This window comes from Trichosurus vulpecula, chromosome 4, assembly GCF_011100635.1.
Source record: "Trichosurus vulpecula isolate mTriVul1 chromosome 4, mTriVul1.pri, whole genome shotgun sequence".
Classification (NCBI taxonomy): domain Eukaryota; kingdom Metazoa; phylum Chordata; class Mammalia; order Diprotodontia; family Phalangeridae; genus Trichosurus; species Trichosurus vulpecula.
Genome location: NC_050576.1, coordinates 65,791,110 through 65,812,673, shown reverse-complemented (window position 1 = coordinate 65,812,673; position 21,564 = coordinate 65,791,110). Strand labels below are relative to the sequence as shown.

The 21,564-nt window shown below is 37.6% G+C and overlaps 1 protein-coding gene across 3 annotated transcripts in view; it reads right to left on the bottom strand.

Annotated features, from left to right (window-relative positions):
* DNM3 (dynamin 3) overlaps positions 1 to 21,564 on the bottom strand; it is a 638,732-nt gene that overhangs the window by 460,335 nt on the left and 156,833 nt on the right. For all 3 annotated transcript variants that reach the window (XM_036753297.1, XM_036753298.1, XM_036753299.1), the window contains exons 3-4: positions 9,842 to 9,991; positions 8,312 to 8,515 (exon numbers count right to left, since the gene is read on the bottom strand). In XM_036753297.1, the coding sequence (XP_036609192.1) occupies positions 8,312 to 8,515; positions 9,842 to 9,991 (354 nt within the window). The remainder of the gene's footprint in view (positions 1 to 8,311; positions 8,516 to 9,841; positions 9,992 to 21,564) is intronic.

Below are 21,564 nucleotides of genomic sequence, written 5' to 3'. Positions count from 1 at the left end.
CCTACCATTAGACACAAATGGGGGTGGGTAGGGATGTGAGAATGTGAGAGTGTGTGTGTGTGTGTGTGTGTGTGTGTGTAAAACAATTCTATACATACTTCTATTTATCATTTCTTTCTCTGGACTCAGACAGCACCTTTCTTCATATGTCCCTTATAGTTAATAATATTCAAAATGACTTATTTGGTCAAAGTCGTTTTTAAAACAATATTGCTATTACTTTGTACAATGTTCTCTTGGTTCTGCTCATTTAGCTCTTCATTATTTCAAGCAACTATTTCCATGTTTCTAAGATCTTTGAGCTCATGATTTCTTATATATCTAGTATTCCATCACAATAGTATTCCATCATAATCATATACCATAACTTGTTCAGCCATTCCCCAATTAATGACATCCCCACAATGCCCAGTTCTTTGCCACCACAAAGAAAGCTGCTATAAACAATTTAGAACATATAGGTTCTCTTCCTTTTTCCCTAATCATCTTTGGAAATAGATCTCCATGTTTTATAATATTCTGTACCATCAACTCAGGCATTCTGATACCTCATCCTATTTTAGAGTTACTCTGACCATATTCAAGCTATTCAATTTTTTTGGCTTTACGTAATAATGAGCCTCTTCTTTGTTGTATTGGCTGTGTTTCCCTCTCGAATATTCTTCCATTTGCCCATTGTGTTAAGGGCTGTCTTAAAAATATTAACATAACTGTTTGTATTATGGTATACAGCAGCACATTGCATCTACATGCAATGATGGGCAAATGCAGACCAATGATGTAATGACATGTTAAAACCATTGACTAATTGTATGAATCAAATTAACTGAATGTTTAACTCATATAAAATGCAACCTGACATCATTTTATAATTCAAACTAAACTGAATTTAATGTTATTTGAACTCACATAAATTGTGACATCTGTAATTCTTCGATTTTAAATTCTGGCTAATGAAAGAATTTGTTTTGCTTGAATTTTCATATTTCTTACAAGGGTTTTGTTTTCCTTTTTCCCAGTGGTGAGAGGGAAATAAATAATTTTGTCCCTTGATTTTTAATTGACTTTTAATTTTTTAATTTGAATATTTTATGTTACAATTATAGATTATTTCCAAGAGGTATCTTCTAACAAAGTAAAATGCTTAGGTAAAATTAAAAATACAGTAATCTCATTTGAAAATACAGCCAATATTTCACATCTATAGCAACACTCTCAACTTGATTTGTTAAAATTAACAGAAATTTCTTTTCTATTCCATCTACTCCACTGGAAAAGGGGGGAGGGGTATTTCTTGTAACAAATATGCGAAGTTGCTACAAAGTACTTCTGGGGAGGGCACTAGCCACCTGGGGGGCATAGAATGAGGAGGGAATTAGGATAGGCTTACAGTAAATAGTATGTGAGCTGAGATTTTAAAGCAGTTAATAAATCTACAAAGTAGAGGTAAGGAAGAAGTACATCCTAGGCACAGAGATGGGAAATAGAATATTACGTATGGTTCATAGAAGTAGGCCAACTTTGTTGGATCCTATAGGGCATGTAGAAAGGTAATTTACTATTGTAAAGTTTGGAAAAGAAGGCTAGAGACAGATTTTTTAAAGGCTTTAAATGTCGGGGAGAGTTTGAAAGACAAGAGCAAATCATTGCAGCTTCTTGAGTAAGGGAATAATATGGTCAGATTTATGCTTTAGTATTATCAGTTTGGCTCCTATGCAGAAAATAGATTGGAGAAGAGTTTGGAGGCAGGAAGACTAATTAGGAAGCAACTACACTAATTGAGGCAAGGGGTGGCAAGAGCTTAAACCTATTATATATCTCTACTAGCCAGTTTCGGATGTAGGATTGGAGTTGAGGAAAGGAACTAGGGCAAGATATACAAAGAAGTATATAAATGATGTCATCTGAGAAATGTGTGTTCAGGAAAAAAGCTGGGCCAGTCATATCACAAACAGAAGTCCACCTGCTTCACTGGTATCCACAAAATGTCAAAAGAATGTGAGGAAAGCCAGAAGTATAATGGGCAAGATCTTACATGTTAGGTTTATGTGAAAACCTGGATATGTCACACAGGATAGAGAAGCATGGATTGGTCGCAATCTATATCATTGAATGGAGTACCCACATCATTATGATCCAAGATCCATTTGGATAAGGGAACTTCTAAGTGACCATAACCTAAGAAGGATAAGATATAAATGGAAAGAGAGAGTTTATATGGAGTCTATATAGAGGGGAGACAATGGTAATAGATGGCATCAGATGGTAAAGGTTGAATTATTTATTAGAATTTGATGTTTTTGTATATCTATGCTTTCTCTATGTGGTTCACATATGTACCTAATAGCAAAAGATATGAAGAATAGCAAAAACAATCCCTGCACTCAAGGAGCTTGTTTTTTAATGGAGGGAGACAATATATAAATAGGATATATACAGAGTAGATGGGAGGTAATCTGAGAGAGGAAAGCAAGAGCAGCTGAGAAAATAAGGGAAGGGGTCCTGTAGGAAACGGTGAGATTTGAGCTGAGTATTGAAGGAAGAAGCTAAAATGCAAAGATTTGGGGGATACAGCATTTCAGTCATGGGGGGGACAGCCAAGGAAAAAACATGAAGGTAAGAAATGTAGTGTCGTATCTGAGAAATAACAGTATAGTTTGATCATAACTTGCTTGAAGGGAAATAAAGCATAAGAAGATTGGAAAGGCAGAAAGGGGCCGGATCATGAATAGAATTAAATGTCAAATGATCATTTTCAGTTTTATTAAATGTAGGAGATAGGGACAGCTAGGTGGCACAGTGAGTAGGGCACCGGCCCTGGAGTCAGGAGGACCTGAATTCAAATCTGACCTCAGATACTTGACACATGTACTAGCTGTGTGACCTTGGGCAAGTCACTTAACCCCAATTGCCCTGCCAAAAAACAAAAAACAAAAAAAATGTAGGAAATAATAGGAAGCCATTGGACAGGACAATGACTTGTTCAGACCTATACTTTCAGAAAATCCCCTGAGCAATTGAATAAAGCACAAATTGAAGAGGTAAAAGACTAAGAAGACTAGTTAGAAACTTTTTGAGATAGACAGACAAACATTGATGGGGACCTAAACTAGGGCCTCTGAATGGAGAGGGGGGGAAGTAAGTATATAAGAGATATTGTGAAGGCACAAATGACAAGATTTGGCAATAAATTAGATATGTGATATGAAAGCAAAGAGCTGAGGATGACTTCAAAGTTGCTGACCTGGATGACTTGGAGAATGGTAGTAACCTTGAAAGTGACTGAGAAGTTTGGAATTGGGAGGAAGGTTTGGGAAAAGGTTAGTCCAGTTTGGTACATATTGAGTTTGAGTTATCTATGAGGCAGTCAATTTGAGATTTCCAGAAGGCAGTTGGTAATGCACGACTGTGGTAATACACACGGCTGTGTGTATGTATGTGTATATGTGCATCTTGGAATTATTTGCACAGAGATGATATTTGAACCTATTGGTGCTGATTAGATCACCAAATAAGGTGATAAGAGGGAGAAGAGAATACGGCCAAGTACAGAGTCTTAATTAGTGGGCATGAAATGAATAAGGAACCAGCAAAGGAAACTGATAGGGAGTGGACAGATATATAGGAAAAGAACCAGGAGAAACTGGTCTCACAGAAACCTAAAAAGAACAGAGCATTCAGGAAAAGAAAACAATCAACAGCTGGCATCAAAAGTTGCAGAGAAGTCAAGAAGAATGAGGACTGAAAAAAGGATTTTGTATTTGGCAATTAAAAGACAAGTGATATGTTTAGGGAGAGAATTTCAGTTGAATGATGAGGTCATTCATACTATAGTGGGTTTAGAAGAGAGTGAAAGGAGGTGGAGTGAAGGTATGAATTATAAATGATCTTCTCAAGGAGTCTAACCACAAAGGGAGGCATGGTATTAGAATGATAGCTAGTGGGTATGTAAGACCAAGTGAGATGTTTTTTGCTTTTTTAAGATAGAGGAGATATGGTATGTTTGCAGGCAGCATAAAGATGGGGAATGATAAGAAAAAGAATAAGGATGATAGTGGGAGCATCTTCTGGAGAAACTGGAAGGAGTTGGGATTAAGATTTTGTGAAGGGGGAAGGGCTGGTCTTGACAAGAAAGGCAACTTATTACTTATTGAATAATAACATTCTTAGTGCTGAGATGTTTGAACCAGGGTTCTATTTTTAGAATGAACATTATGCATATTTTATGTTAGGTATTGGTAGGATTAGCTTTACATGCATGGAATTGTACAGTCAAATTGAACATAAAGAGGTTCAATGGAGCCTAGCCAAGAATCAAGTCAAAAAGAATTTATTAAGGCTTACTATGTAACAGACATTGTGCTAAACACTGACTTAATGCTTTTAAAAAAAGAAAGGAAAAGGAGAGGGAAAAGAATGCACTAAGGAGGAAAGGGAGAAGTATAAGGGAAGTTATCTCACACACTCAACATATAGAAGTAGAAAACTATACAAATAAGGAGGAAAGGATAAAGGGAATGGGCAGTAGCTGAACTTCATTATCTCATCTGAACTGGTCAAAGGAGGGAAGAATATACTAACAACTTGATACAGAAATACAGTAAAACAGTAGACAGGAAAGAAAGGAGGATACTATGAGGGAGGGTAAATTAAGGGAGAGATTAATCCTAAACAAAACAAACACTATGAAAGATGAATCACAAAGTGGGGTTTAAAAGTAAAGAAAGGATAAAAATTTGGAATTTGGCTCTAGGAGAGGGAAAAACAAAAGGGGCAAGGGATCAAAAGCAGTTTTGTCAAACCTGGAATCAAGTCTAGCTTAGCAGTGCTCCTCATCATTTTCTCCACCTTCTAAAGGATGAAATGATCAGTAAAGCAAGTCAAGAATATCTCAGCTGATGAGCTAGAGAGAGAATTCCAATAATGGTTCAAACTTTTGGTCACACGTGACTACTATACTCTTGCCTCTACAGCAGTTTTTGAGGCCTGTTCCTGCCTTCTAGATGGAAGATCTGCTATGCCTTCTTGCACCACAATACTACTCCTTTATTCCTCCATTAATTCTTACCCAAATGTTCTCAGCGATGCCCGCTCCCCACCTATATTTCATCGATTTAGCCAATCTGTTCTTTTAGAATAAAATGTGCCATGTCATTGACATGTTCTAGTCATGAGTGATAATGCCTCAAATTTTAATGGTAAGCATGAGGTTAAATTTAGACTTATGTAAGGCTCACTCTGTTATCCATTCATGTTTAGACATCTGGGGCCATGAGTATTATTGCCACTCATTTCCTGAATACTGTCTCCTGTGGATTACTAGGCAAATTGAATTCATTTGAGTTTCCCTATCATTCTTCCTATGTTATAGCTGTGGTACTTTGTGGCATCTAGGTCAGTAGTTAAATGTGGGCTATTTTCTCCATTCCCTACTTTTAGTTAGCATTAATTTATTCCACCCAACTATAAGTCATCTGCAAATACAGGAATCATTTCTTCTGTTTAATTCAAAAATCATTGATAAAGGTTCTGAATAGTACAAGACCCAAAAGAGAATCCCATTGTACTATACTAGAGAACTCCCTCCTGACTGACATGAATCCATTACTCAATACTCTTTGGGTATGCTTATCTAAGAAGCTATGGATCCACCTAACTATATTTTAATCTAGCCATATGCTTCCAATTTGTACACAAAGATAAAATATGAGCTCTTTCAAGTCCCTGTATTTGCCTACTGATATACACCTCATAGATATGAAATCTACAACACTGGAAATACCTGTTTCATCATTGAGAAAAACCCTATGTAAATTGCTTGTTTATTTTCCTAACTGGCTTAAAGTTTGAAACCCTGTAGGGAAAGGTTTGCCCTGTGTGGTCAAGTATCTAAAGTCACAAGCACCAGACAAAGAACAGCTTTGGCATGTTCTAAGTTAATAAATAGACAGACAGACAGATAGATAGATAGATAAAGTCTTCTGCTTTTCCCCATTTGTCCATTTTCTTCTAACATATAGACCTTTCTATGCCCACCCAAAATAACCTCCCACTTTACATTCCAGGTCTACCTGGTCTGAACCCCACATTTTAACTGACTTTTGAGGAAACCACAATGTTAAATGAGTACCTCAAAAGCACCAGAAATGGTAAATGAATAAGTATCCCGAAAGGTCTCTTTCACTAACTTTCCCTTGAAAACATTTAAAACCATACATAGGGAAGATAAAAGTCCTTCCAAATGATAGGAATTTCTTTTCTTAATGGCAGCAATGGGAAGTCCATTCCTTTTTCTTTCACTTACTAAACTTAGTCATTTCCTATTCCCCACCTCACTTCTGAGGCAATCAATCTGGAAAAATGACCAGAGAAGTTGCAGTTTCCACATGAAGGAAGATTACTATGCTATTTAGAGTTAGAAAAGTCATTTCTTCTTATTAAGAATAAAACAGAGGTACTTTTTAGCAAGTAAAAATAACTACCTGTATTGTTTTAATTTTCCACTAAGCAATAATGGTGCTGCCAATATGTATCTATTGATATGTATATTGCTTGGTGAAGGGTTGGATTTCCCATTCATTCCTATTGAACAATTACAGTACAAACACCCAAATTTAGGGAGATGCCCCCTAACAGAAAGAACATCCATGCATGTAAAAATGTCTGTGTTTGCTCTTTCTTTTTATTCTCCTGGCCCTGAGGGAAATCTTTTTATATTGTTTTTTTTTCTTTTGACCTAGTTTGATTAAGGGTGCTGAAGAAAAAGACCTATCAGCTTTTTCAATCTAAAAGAATGTCTTAGTTGAGGATTGCTGAGGAAAACAAATAGTTCCTGGGAAATTACTGCATCAATCAATGGATGCTTTTATGCTATGATCATCTTTATGTATCTTTATCTTTTTGTATTTTTTTAAAGAAATTCTTTGTATTAAAATAAGAAAATGTATATAAGCATGTGTAGCAAATAGGCTAGTAGGACCATTAATTGAAGCAGGGTATAAAGATGTAAGAGAGTGTGTGACAACCTATGCAAATATAGATATACCTGAAGAGGAAAGCCTGATCACTTCTCCTGCCTCTCTTATTTCCCTAATACAAAAACCAAATGCCTTGTATAAATAGTAGACAATTAATAAATACTCATTACACTGAATTAAACAGAAGAATATTGTGAGAGATTTTATGAAATGCCTTGCTGAAATCCAGATATATTGTGTCAAAAACATTTCTTTGCTCTAATAGTCTAATAACTCTCATTTATTTATTCATTCTATTTATACATTCATTCAGAAATTGCTGATTAGATGTCTACCATGTGCACTATGCTAAGAACTGGAAGAAAAATAAAGATGACTGTATTAAGATATGTTTCTGACTTCATGGAGTTTGCAATCAAGGAGTAGGATAGGACATGTACATAATTAAGCAAGAATATAGATTAACTATTTCATAACTACAATGCAGATTAAAAGTAATGAATATATGAGGCACAATGTACTGTGTGCAAGGTCAAAGAAAGAGAAGATAACTTTTAAAGAGAAGAATTCAGTGAAACCTTCACAGAGGTGTTGGCTAAATTTTCAAAATGCAGAGATGAGGCAAAATAGAAAAATCACTTGCTCTTGGCTTGACTATAAGGTCCCAGCGGGTGCCTGGCACATTGTAGAGATTTAATAAATATTTGTTGATTGCTTAACACCAATTAGATGTATTCACTATCAACCAGTATTTATTAATCACTACAATGTGCCAGGTACCCTCTGGGACCTTACAACTAAGCCAGAGGAAACATGTATACATGCAAATATATACTTAATAAATACAAGGTAATTTTTGAGGTGATGGCACCAGCAGCTGGGGGGTGGGGCAAGGGATTGACTTTCCTTTTTCCTAAATGTCCACAAACCATCTAGTCAGTAACCCCCAAGTCTAAATTTAATAGAACTAAAACAATTCTTTATCAGAAACATATCAGTCAGTTCTTCTGATAATCAACTCCATTTGAATAATTTTGTTGGAATAATACTGAATCAAATACTGCTTGAAACAAGTAGACTATCAGCTGAGACTTGAGGATTTTTGTCTTTTGTTACCTTGATTGATATGATATTTGATGAAACAGGATTTTTTCTTAACTGTTTGATTTTCCTCTTGGCCTCTGAAATGTCAGTTATCAAAAACATTTTCATTAACAATCCTGTGGCCTAAATTATCACATTATTAACAAGATAAATCATTTGAGTTGAATCACCTTTATATAGGCTCATGTCTGATAGCTAATTCACTCTTACCTTAAGAGTCTAACACTCACCTTGAGGGTCAACTTCTTTTGCTAACTTCAGGGCATCTGAGTTGGCAAGATCTGTGTTTGCAGGTGTAACAGCCAAAACCAGACAGTTTTCTCGAGTGATAAACTGCATAATCATTTCTCTGATCTGATATTCAATATCTTGTGGCTGATCCCCTACTGGCACTTTAGTGATTCCAGGCAGGTCAATAAGGGTTAGATTTAACACTGTAGACCAAGAAAAAAAGAATCTTACTTATTCGCTCTGTATACAAAGGAGATTGATCATGTAAAGTTATTTGATGCCTTGGTAAAAAAGTCAAAATGATCTCAATTATATATTCTGAGTAGCACTGTTAAACAGAGATAAGTGAATAATTCAATTTTAACACAATCTGAAAGGCATTTATTTGCTTGCCTAACAGCTTTCTCTCAGGACTAGTAGAGTCAAAATGGGTGGGGGAAGGGATTTTAATTAAAACACTCAATATATGCATATGGTACCTGACATAAAATATCAATCCATAATGGTGTGAAAACATTCAGATGAAGGCTTGTCTTTCTCATCACAAACACCATATGTTATTTGTAGTGTGTTTAGCTAATTAGTCAAATGGAAAGCTGTTTCAAGCATTCATGGTGTCTTCAGGTGAACATATGAGAGTCATGAAGCTTACATTTGGGGAAAGAAAAACAACTTCTGAGTGAGTGATAATTTGACTTCTACCCAAATCAGTTACCATTCTGTGTATATATAACATGCTTTGGCACATATGGCAAGCATTACTGAGACATTATAATGGAGTACCATGTCAATCATGTAGTAGAGTTGGTAAAGCAATAAAGGTGACTGGAGAGAGGATTAGAGATAATGAAAGTGTGAAGCACTGACAACTTAGTTCTGAGTATAGATTATTTCCAACAAGGCAATAAATTTCACAGCAGTGGAGGAAAATCTTAATTTATGAGTTCATAGTGATAACATGGATCAGAATGATGGCTGCTCTTTCAGAAATACAATATAGAGATGCATAGGATTATAAGGGGAATTCAGTAATGGCAGACTCAATCAGAGAATTGAATAAACACTAAAGATTTCTGCCAGTACAGAATTACTGAATTAAGCAGTAAATGCATGTCCTAGATTTCAAAAGTTCAAGATAAACCCAGAGACTTTTTAAAATGTGTGTTAATCAGTTTAAGTACAGACACCCACTGGGGTGGGGGAGATGTTAGGTAGGCTTTGCAGAATATGACATTTTTATAAGAAACCCTAAATGCTATGGAACACAAAAGAATTTTATTTGAGAATAAAGAAAATGTCTTATCCAACTAAGGAGTTAAGAGGTAGATGAAAAATCATTAAGGTTTATTTTTCCCATGAGCACATACCACTGATTTTATATAACCATATCTGTGATACAAAGTACATCACAAGAAAGGGACCCCGCTCTTTATGGATTTTAAAGTACATATTATAGGTGCAAGGACCATTACACTAAATGATGCTGAACAATTTTTATTGAGAAAAATTTTGATGAATGATTTACTTACCATGTGGGGAATAGACTCGTAAATTAATAGGTATAGATGAAATGCCTTTATTCATTCCTGTCACTCGATCTGTTTCTGCTTCAATCTCTTGACGAACTTCATCAAAATCTGTAAACTTTCTTCCTTTGCAGTGTAAGAATTCAGCATATTCTATAAGGACAAAGAAATATGCTAGTCTTAAGGCCATATTAAAATTATTTCAGTATTTCAAGGATTTAAGTTAGCACTCTCTTCATTAATGAAAACTGTAAATAAACCCTCTATAATATGATAACGGTAATGACAGCTAACATTTATATTGGACTTTGAGTTTTACAAAACTTCATATATATGCATATATTTACACATATATATATCACATATATGTATGCATACATGCATGTACGTATGTATATGCATATATGTATACATAGATATATGAAATTGGATTTGGTTTCATCCTCAGACCTTTAAGATTGGTATTATATACATATTTTAAGAAGGGGCTATTGAGGCTCAGAGAGATTAAATTACTTACCTGGCTAGCAAAGATCTGAGGCAGGATTCAACTTCATATCTTTCTGACTCCAAGGTCAGCATTCTATCACCTATACCACCTAGTGGTCTCAATGAAGATAATAGTCTCAGAATGTTATCATGTCCCACCCCCAAAATCCTAGATGTTTAAAAGAATAATGTCAATGATATGCCTATAGTTAGAAATCAAATCTTCCCAATATTGTCTGTATATGTATCAAAGTAAAGAAGACATGAAGCATTCTACACTTTCAAATTTTTGTGCAGTTCAACTAAGAACTCTAGTTGAATATTCCCTAAATATTGTGGTTTTAGGAATAATTCAAAGAGAATAAGCACCTCTGAACTAAAACCTAAGAAACAATGTGTTATCAAAGAAATTAAAACTATAGTACACACAGAATAGTTCAACCATCAACTCAACATTCTTCATGCAATCTATCCTACACAGTGAAAAAGGTATAGTTCACATGAATAATTTATAAATTTTAGAAAAAAAGGAATAGATGGAAACGAAAAAAATTCATACAATTATTTTAATAGAAGTTTACAGAAAACACTATGAAAACAACCTGCACATTCCTACCAATTCATATAGTTAAAATATAATGTTTCTCAGAAATAAGATTAGGCTTCCCCCCCCCACAAAGGAAACAATTACCTGTATGCAATCTACAAAACTTGCAAAATTACAAGGGGTTGGGGAGGGAAGAATTTAAGAGAGATAGAAAAAAAACTTTAAATAAGAAAATAAATGGCAGAATACTGGCTCCTTGCAAGAACAGAATCCTCTACTATATTGTGAATTTCTTGTGGGCTTCCATAAAAATACAACTCTAAAGAGGGACTGAGGTCACAAAGAGTTGGACTTGACCGAAAATGACTGGATGAAAACGAGAGGCTGTAAACTTACTATAACTTTAAGGAAGAAAAAAAATGAATAGCATTCTTTTAAGCTTCCTGATACTAAGCCACAGAAGGGTTGCAATGTGAGCCAATAGGAGAGAAGTCATCAAGCAAAATAAATCACTAATATTTGAGGTACAATTATATTTTTGCAAGAAATTATGTTTATGCAAGCCAGTGGTGTTAAATAGAAACAGGATTCCTGCAGGCCACACATTGACTTAGAAAACTACAAATTTATCTATACTATATTGTATTTTAATGTATTTTGTTAAACATTTACCAATTCCATTTTAATCTGGTTAGTGCTGTACTCAGGGAGCTTTGTGGGCAGAAAGCATTCCACAGGCCAAAAGTTCAACACCTCTGATGTAAACTCTACTAGGATAAGCAAAATATGGCCTAAGTACAAAGAAACCTTATATTCATCCAAATAAACCTCCCTGTAACTTCCACCCATTAGTCCTAATTCTGCCCTCTGAGACCACTAAAAACTCAGATTTTCTTCCTATAAATCTGACAGGATTTAAAATGGCTAAAGACAGATTTCATTCCTTCCCACTAGCTCTCCTTTTTATCATGCCTCTGCAATACATGGAGAAGATAAAGAATTCCCAGGGGAAGGAATATGATGAGCAATAGACATTGGAGAGATTCTCCTAGATCCTACACTTAGGGAAGTGGCCCAAGGCAGCTGCCTCATCATTTCCCACCTGGCTGCTCTTTTGGACTTAATCATTGTCTTCAGAAACTCAGCTTCCTGCAAGATCACAAAAAATCATCATGCCCCTGAACAGAATGACCCGTCTCTCTCCCCTCCCAACCCCCACTTTTCAGGTGCTTTTTATGGGTTATTTTCCCCCATTAGATTGTGAATTCCTTGAACACAAAAGCTGTTTTTTACTTTCTTTGTAGCCTCAGCACTTATCACAACGTCTTGCATATAATAAGTGCTTAATTGTAATACAAGGAAAATTAGGAACCCCTGAGAAACCCCTAGCTACTGACAAGCACCCCCAGAAAGAATGGACTCAGATATCTTTGGCATTTAGCAAACCCCCTGGGACTCCATGACTCCACCAAGGAATGTCAGTAGATAGGACCATCCCACTGAAGGATAACCTGGCAGACCCTGTCTAGCAGATATCCCTGGGGCTCCGTGACTCCACCAAGGAATGTAAATGAGATTATCCCACTAGTACAATGACCTGACTGAATCTCTTGATCAGCCAGGACCTTTGTTCCTATTTCCCCCCACACACTCTGTACCCCCATATCCTATACAAGCCAAGCCATCAGCCCAACACATTTGCCATTGATTTGTGGTGCCGTACCCCAATGGCCGCCGGCTAATAAATTCTCCACTTAAAACTTATACTCTGTGGTGTGTCTCGCTTGCTTCTGGTACAACATTAAATGTTTACTGACTAATTGATTGACTATTATTGACAGAGTAAAGGGAGATAGGGAAATCGTATCATATTTCTCTTTTCTTCCCCCTATATTCTCCTGCTCCTTTTTTCTGCTTTTTAAATTTTTCTTGCCTTATTTTTCAGGCCACAGAGTAGCAACTACAGATTGTTCAGCTTGACCTCTGGTATGCAGCACTGAAGAGATTATTGATCACTCTCTTGCAAAAATAAAGTTATACCTATACCTAAAAGTTTGGTCCTTTGAGTAATGTAGTACTAGATTACTGGGCACAGTAGACTTTAATGTGATTCATTACTCTACTACTAAACTATGAACCAGAATAAGTTTTCTATAGACAAAAAATGAAACAATGTGTTGTTTGCCTAAAATTAAGACCACCCAAGCAATTTACTCTAACTTCCTTTGTCCCCCCACAACTACTACCTCCAACAAAGTCCTAAAAGACACCAGAGTCCTAATAAAAAATGCAGGGAAAAAAGTGTAACTTTTCCAGCTGATATACATAAGGAGACAGGGATAGATCTGTGGGTGCTAGGGACAGGGTCTATCTAAGAGAGCCTTCCACTATGGCAATATTCTGAACAGGGGCCTGGAGAGATCATAAAACAAGCATAGATGGGTATGATATAGAGTATGAATGAGGAAAAGATTTCACCTTGCAACTCTATAACTCATACCCCAAAGCTAGGTCACAAAATCAGTGTGGAATGAAGAGGAGTTGTGGATGAAGACAAAGAGATTCCAGACCTGAGGATGTATACTAGGAAAGAATAAAGAACTGAGCAGCATCTAGGTGGTTGTGACTCCCAGAATGGAGTGAGTGTCCCAAATCCAATCCTAATCCTAGTCTGAAGACTGTAGCTGAACAACCAGCTCAGAGAACTCAGAACAGATTAGTCCACAATTCTAACTAATTTAAGGTTGAGAAGAGCAGTGATAAAGAATTTGCAGGGGGGATGGGGATCTATAGGGCTTCAGAATCAATGGAATGTATACATATTACTAGGTGTGAGAATGTTCATCACTGAAGGGAAGGTAGCACTCCTCTTCTGAGAGGAGGCTGGAGATGCAGACAGGGATACACAAATGAACCAAGATATAAAAGACATATGATCAGATGGTCAGGCAGGAGGTACAATTTCACTACTCCCTTTTTCCTCCAAAGTTTCCAAAGGCTAGAGATGAACAGGAAACTGGATATCATCAGATACTTCAAGTCCCACTCCCCATCAACTTTCTTCTTCCTCTATCCTTAAGGGACAGGCTCAGCAGGAAACGGAAGGAAATTCTCCACATCACAGCTGGGAGATCAGACTGGCAACAGGAGATGGAAGATGCCTTGTGCTGACCCTGTTGGAAATCCCTACCAGGGCAGCCTTCCCTCAAGAAACAGTTGCAGCAGGTGATGGAAGGTGGAGTAAATTCTCACTTTTCTTGCCTCCTGAAACCAGAAATCAGGTGGGCAAAGCTGGAAGTGGAAGTCTCCAGGAGCACAGGGAAGTCACTTTGGACCAGATGGAAGTTGACAGGCCTGGCCCCTGACCACCTTTCCTCAGGGAACATGCACAGCAGGAGATGTAAGGTCCAAAGTAATAGGAAGTGCCTAACATGTACTAAGTGCTTAATAAATGCCTGCTGTTCATTTGACTGATTCCACTATTTTATTTTTAACAAAAAGTACTTTACCTTCATTTCTGTCTTTTTGAAAAAGACTCTAACATGGTTAGCCAATTCCCTGAGTATTATCTAGTTACATAGCTCTTCCTTTGCTTCCTTACTGGAATAATTTGTGTTTGTATCAACAGAATTTCATACTTTAAAGCATTCTATTCCTCTTGGAAAGGACTTATTTTATAAAATCCTACCATTTGTATGAACTCTTTGAAATCTACTCTCCCAAAGTTGAGTGTATATGTCATGTTATGCCTATTTTCTTCTTCAATATATATTGTGAATTCTCAGATGGGCTGAACACTTCTTTCCAAGGTTTTTTATTGTCACATCTAGGCTCTCAAATATATCCTTTAGGGTTAGGAGATGGAGTCTAAGAACAAACTCCATATCAGCAATACAGCCAGGACTGTATCTGAAAGGCCTTTTCATTACAAATTTAGCCCTAAGTAGAAAATGAATCCCTTGCCAGTTGGAGACGGTACCAAGTGCTACCACAGGATGCCAGACACCAAGGGAAAGGACATGCAGTCATACACACTTTCCCCAGCTGCTTCTGTGGAAATCAGTACAGCAGGGAAAAGACACAGAAGCAGACACATAATTGAAGTTCCTCCTCAGGGAACCAGATAATTGAGTAGTGTTTTTTCAAAGGTCTCAAGACTTACCTAAATCAGATTCTAGTTTTGCTAATTATCCAACCTACATAAAAGCATAAAAGAAGGCAAACCTATTTAAATCTACCAGTAAATTATAATGATCATCCTCCTTGGATATCCTGAGAAGAGCCAGTATCTTTTAATATAGGTTCCTTTTAAATAATGCATACATTATCTAGTTCCCTACCATTGCCGTATTCCACTCATTAATTACATCCAAACAATTGTTAGTGATATCTGTGACAGCTTGAATTTACCTGTTTACATTAAAATCCCTAATTTACATTATTAATCTTATTTTGTAGCCTTGAGTATAGGCATCTTCAGCCACACATTTTATTACTGCTTTTCTCCTTCAATATAGTCTCTTGTGAATTCTCCCCACCCCCCACCAATGAAATCTTCTATATCATACCTATTAACTCTCGGTGGTATCTAGCTTAATAGACATGAGAGTCAGACACAACTGAAACTACTCAACAATAACAACAACGTAGAGAAGCTCATGGTCCAAAACCTTTTGACCACTCAGTTCTATGCAAATTCATCAACCCTACGTTGGCTACATTCTTGTCTCTTCTTCATCTTGATCCTTTGGTGAATCAATTCAACATTATACTTTCTTCTCTTGAATCCTTTTCTCCCTTATCACAACTACCACCGATCTTCCCCTGCCAAGCCTCAACCTTGGACCAAATCATTCACTGTCTTCATTCCTGTACATGTGCTTGCTACTTAACAAAGCTGGAGAAAATCATTAAATGATACCGTCTGGATCCACCACAAATTTATGTTACATAACCTCAATTGGGCTATCACTGCTGTAAGGAAATCCTTTTATACATCCCTAATTAACTCACTACATTGTTCACCACAGGAGTACTTCCAACCCTTGTCATTTCTACTCAAACCTCCCATAGTTCCCCCTCTCTCTACCCTCTCAAATAAGGACTTTGTTTCATATTTTAATGAAAAAATTGGGTCCGTTCACAGAAATTTCTCTTCTCCCCTCTTCCTCATCTCACTTCACACAGATGCCTTCAGCCACTATCTCCTTCTTCACCCCTATCTCACATAATGAGGTGGGCTCTTCTTCTTGCCAAGGTAAATTCCTCTGCATGCATGAGTGATCTCATTCCATCCCATTTTCTAAAACAGATTGCTCCCCCTTTTATCCTTACTCTCTCACTTATCTTCAATCTCTCTCTGCCTACTGGCTCTTTCCTTAATGCCTACAAACATGGCCTATGTCTCCCCTATCCTCAAAATATCCTCACTTGATCCATCCATCTGCACTAGCTATTTACTGTCCACTATTTCTCCTCCCTTTCGTGGTTAAATTCCTAGAGAGGGCTATTTACAATAGATGCTTCCACTTCATTTCCTTTCATTCTTTTTTAATTCTCTACAGTCTGGTTTCCAACATCACCATTCAACCAAAACTGCTCTCTCCAAGGTTACTAATGATTTCTTAACTGACAGATCTAGTTGGCCATTCCTCAATCCTCATCCTCTAGACCTCTCTGAAGCCTTTGCCATTGTCAATCAACCTCTTCTCTCCAAGTTTTCATGATACTACTCTCCTGGTTCTCTTGACAAACTCCTAGTCTCCTTTCCTGGATCTTCATCTAATACCCACAACTTTGGGGGTCCCACAGGGTTCTGTCCTGGGCCCTCTTCTCCCTCTCTACAATTTCACTTGATGATCCCATCAGCTCCCATAGATTTAATTACCAATTCTGCGCTGATAATTCTCAAATCTTCTTACCTAGCCTTAAGCTTTCTGCTGATCACAGAACGCACATCTCTTTTTTCTTTCTTTTTTATGTTTAATTTATTTATTTTCAGTTTTCAACATTCACTTCCATAAGTTTTAAACTTTCTCCCCCTCCTTCCCCAAGATGGCATGTAATTGATGTAGGCTCTACATGTACATTCCTATTAAACACACTTTCACATTAGTCATATTGCATAGAAGAATTTTAATGGATGGGAAAAACCGTGAGAAAGAAAATAAAACAAAAGAGAAAAGAATCTGCTTCATTCTGCATTCCAACTCCATAGTTCATTCTTTGGGTGTGGATGGCATTTTCTATCAAGAGTCCTTTGGAAAAGTTTTAGGTCCTTGCATTGCTGAGAAGGATTAAGTCTATCAAAATAAGTCCTTGAACATTGTGGCTATTATTGTGTATGATGTCCTGTTTCTGCTCACCTCACTCAGCATCAGTTCATATAAGTCTTTCCAGAGTTCCCAAAGTCTGCCTGCTTATAATTTCTTATAGCACAATAGTATTCCATTACATTCATATACCACAACTTGTTCAGCCATTCCCCAATTGATGGGCATCCCCTCGATTTCCAGTTCTTGGCCACCACAAAAGAGCTGCTATAAATGTTTTTGCACGTGTGGGTCCTTTTCCCATTTTTATGATCTCTTTGGGATATAGCCCTAGAAGTGATATTGCTAGGTCAAAGAGTATGCACATTTTTATAGCTCTTGGGGCATGAGAACTCACATTTCTAATGGCCTACTGGAGTCTCAAACTAGATATCCCCCATAGGCATACTGAACTCACATGTCCAAAATTGAATTCATTATCTTTTCCCCTCAGACACTTTCTTCTTTCTCACTTCCCCATTACCGTCAAGCAAACCACCATTCTTCTAGATCCCCAGGTTCTCAACCTAGGCATCATCCTCATTTCTTCACTCTTTCTCCCCCACATCTCTAATTCCAATCTGTTAACAAGTCCTTTCAGTTTTACCTTTGTAACATCTCTCTTATACAGCCCTTTTCTCCTTTCCCCCCTCTGACATTGCTTCCACCCTGCTGCACACCTGCATTACCTTATGCTTGGACTATGGTAACAGCCAAATGGTTGCTTTTCCTGACACAAGTCTCTCCCCACTCCAGTTCATTTTCTACTCAGCTATCAAAATGATCTTGCTAAAGCACAAGTCTATGTCACCCTCCTATTCAATCAACATCAGTACCTCCTTATCACTTCCTCTATTTGGCACTCAAAGCACTCCATAAATTGCCCCTCTTTTCCAGTCTCCTTACACCTTACACCCTACACCCCCTCCCTCTTGTACTCTGAAATCCAGTGGTATTGGCCTCTTTTTCTGTTTCTTGAACAAGACAATCCATCTCCCAAGCCTGGGCATTTTCACTGACCGTCCAGCACACTTTCAATGATCCTCTTCCTCATCTGAATCTTCTGACTTCTTTTAAGTTCCAGCTAAAATCTTACTTTCTTCAAGTTGCCTTTACAAATTCCCCTTCATTCTAGTGTCTTCCCGCTATTATTTCTGATTTATCCTATATACAATTCATTTGTACATAGTTGTTTGCACATTTCCATTAGACTGGAGACTATCTTTTACCTTTCTTTATATCCCCAGTGCCTAGCAATTAATAAATGCTAATTAACTATCAATAATAATGGCTCATGCTCTGGTTATCTTTTCTTTGCATAGCCACTGTTGGTTCTTTCCACTTAATCAGTAACATTCAGTGCCTCTCTCCCATATCCTTGAGAGATCACGCTTGCAACAGCGTATTTTTAAGGCAAAGATCACAAGGTTATATCACATACCAGTGAGGGACATTCTGTGACATCCTTGGACCTGAACCAGCTTCTACTTAGACCTTGAGTAACCCAGTCCTTAGCTATTCAAACTCCATTACCCCAATAATTACAAACTGATGTTCTTCTAGAGGAAATAACAATGATATTAACCATATTGCTATAGAACTTAAGCTGAAGAGACATGAAGAAATTACGATGTAATATATTTTCATTTTTTCCTTTCTTCTAATTCGTTATTGTTTTTGACCTATGTTCTAACTAGTTGATGGTCTGACTATGCACAGACATCTGATTTGGAACTGGTTTCTATAGCAATAATCAGTTGCTTCTTGTATGTTAAGATGTAGCCAATTTTCATTACTTACCTTTATATATTTTTCTCCAAAGATGGAACGAAGGAAATTAACAGCGTTGCTTTCATTGTACAACCAAAGGTAACAAGAAATAATTTCATGGGATACTTGGTCATCTTTCCTTTCAGGCTTCATGATGACTATAAGCAAAAAGACCACTATGATAATAAATGTAACTTAAGGGCCAGCATCTCTTGCTTAGTATAAAGGAGCAAAAATTTCTACTAAAAATCTGTAAGACAATTCTACTTATACTGATTTGGTTACTGCAATGAGAAGGTGAACAGAAAAGAAGTAGTTGAAAAAATACGTTTTAAAAAATGGTTGGGGGGGGGGGGCGGAGCCAAGATGGCATCTGGTAAGCACGGACTAGAGTGAGCTCCCTACCCGAGTCCCTCCAAAAACCTATAAAAATGGCTCTGAACCAATTCTAGAACGGCAGAACCCACAGAACAGCAGAGGGAAGCAGGGCTCCAGCCCAGGACAGCCTGGATGGTCTCTGGGTGAGGTCTATTCCACACGGAGCTGGGAGCTGGGAACGGAGTGGAGCAGAGCCCAGCCTGAGCGGCGTGGACGATCCAGACCAGAAGCCGGGCGGAGGGGGCCATAGCGCCCTGAATATGTGAGCTGCGGCAGTTACCAGACCCCTCGACCCAAAAACACCAAAGACTGCAGAGAAGGTTAGTGGGAAAAGCTGCGGGAGTGGAAGGAGTTCGCGGTTGGGCTTCCAGCCCCCGGGGCAGCGGAGGTGGGGCAGCTACAGCTGTTGTTACTTCCGGCTCCAGGCCCACCTGGTGGGAGGATTAAGTGGCGGATCAGAGCAGGAGTGCAACAGCCTGCTGAAGATCTAAGCCCAGTCTGGACTGGGGGTCCTTGGGGAAGGAGGAGTGCGGCTCTGACAGAGCTGGCACCTCCCCCCCAAACGTAGAATATAGAACTCGTAAGTCTACAAGCAGTCATACCCCACTGAAAAACTCAAGGGTCAAGTTAGTTGGTTGGGAATATGGCCAGGCAGCGAAAACGCGCCCAGATTCAGTCTCAGACTTTGGATTCTTTCTTTGGTGACAAAGAAGACCAAAACATACAGCCTAAAGAAGACAACAAAGTCATAGAGCCTACAACCAAAGCCTCCAAGAAAAACATGAACTGGCCCCAGGCCATAGAAGAGCTCAAAAAGGATTTGGAAAAGCAAGTTAGAGAAGTAGAGGAAAAATTGGGAAGAGAAATGAGAAGGATGCGAGAAAACCATGAAAAACAAGTCAATGACTTGCTAAAGGAGACCCAAAAAGATACTGAAAAATACACTGAAGAAAACAACACCTTAAAAAACAGACTAACTCAAATGGCAAAAGAGCTCCAAAAAGCCAATGAGGAGAAGAATGCCTTGAAAGGCAGAATTAGCCAAATGGAAAAGGAGGTCCAAAAGACCACGGAAGAAAATACTACTTTAAAAATTAGATTGGAACAAGTAGAAGCTAGTGACTTTATGAGAAATCAGGATATTATAAAACAGAACCAGAGGAATGAAAAAATGGAAGACAATGTGAAATATCTCCTTGGAAAAACCACTGACCTGGAAAATAGATCCAGGAGAGATAATTTAAAAATTATTGGACTACCTGAAAGCCATGATCAAAAAAAGAGCCTAGATACCATCTTTCAAGAAATTATCAAGGAGAACTGCCCTGATATTCTAGAGCCACAGGGCAAAATAGAAATTGAAAGAATCCATCGATCGCCTCCTCAAATAGATCCCAAAAAGAAATCTCCTAGGAATATTGTTGCCAAATTCCAGAGCTCCCAGATCAAGGAGAAAATACTGCAAGCAGCCAGAAAGAAACAATTTGAGTATTGTGGAAACCCAATCAGAATAACCCAAGATCTGGCAGCTTCTACATTAAGAGATCGAAGGGCTTGGAATGCGATATTCCGGAGGTCAATGGAGCTAGGATTAAAACCTAGAATCACCTACCCAGCAAAACTGAGTATCATGTTCCAAGGCAAAATATGGAGTTTCAATAAAATAGAGGACTTTCAAGCTTTCTCAGTGAAAAGACCAGAACTGAATAGAAAATTTGACTTTCAAACACAAGAATCAAGAGAAGCATGAAAAGGTAATCAAGAAACAGAAATTGCAAGGCACTTACTAAAGTTGAACTGTTTTGTTTACATTCCTACATGGAAAGATGATGAGTATGATTCATGAGACCTCAGTATTAGGGTAGTTGAAGGGAATATGCATATATATGTATATATGTATGTATATATATATATATGTTTATGTATATATATAAGTGAATGTGTATGTAGGTATATATCTATGTGTATGTGTATGTATGTGTATATATATATATGTGTTTATATATGTATGTATGTATATATATATATATGTAAAAGAGAGAGAGCAGACACAGGGTGAGTTGAAGATGAAGGGAAGATATCTAAAAGAAATAAAAAGAAATTAAGGGATGAGAGAGTAACATACTGAGAGAGGGAGATAGGGAGAGATAGAATGGGGTGGATTATCTCGCATAAAGGTGGCAAGAGGAAGCAGTTCTATGGGAGGAGGGGAGAGGGCAGGTGAGGGGGGA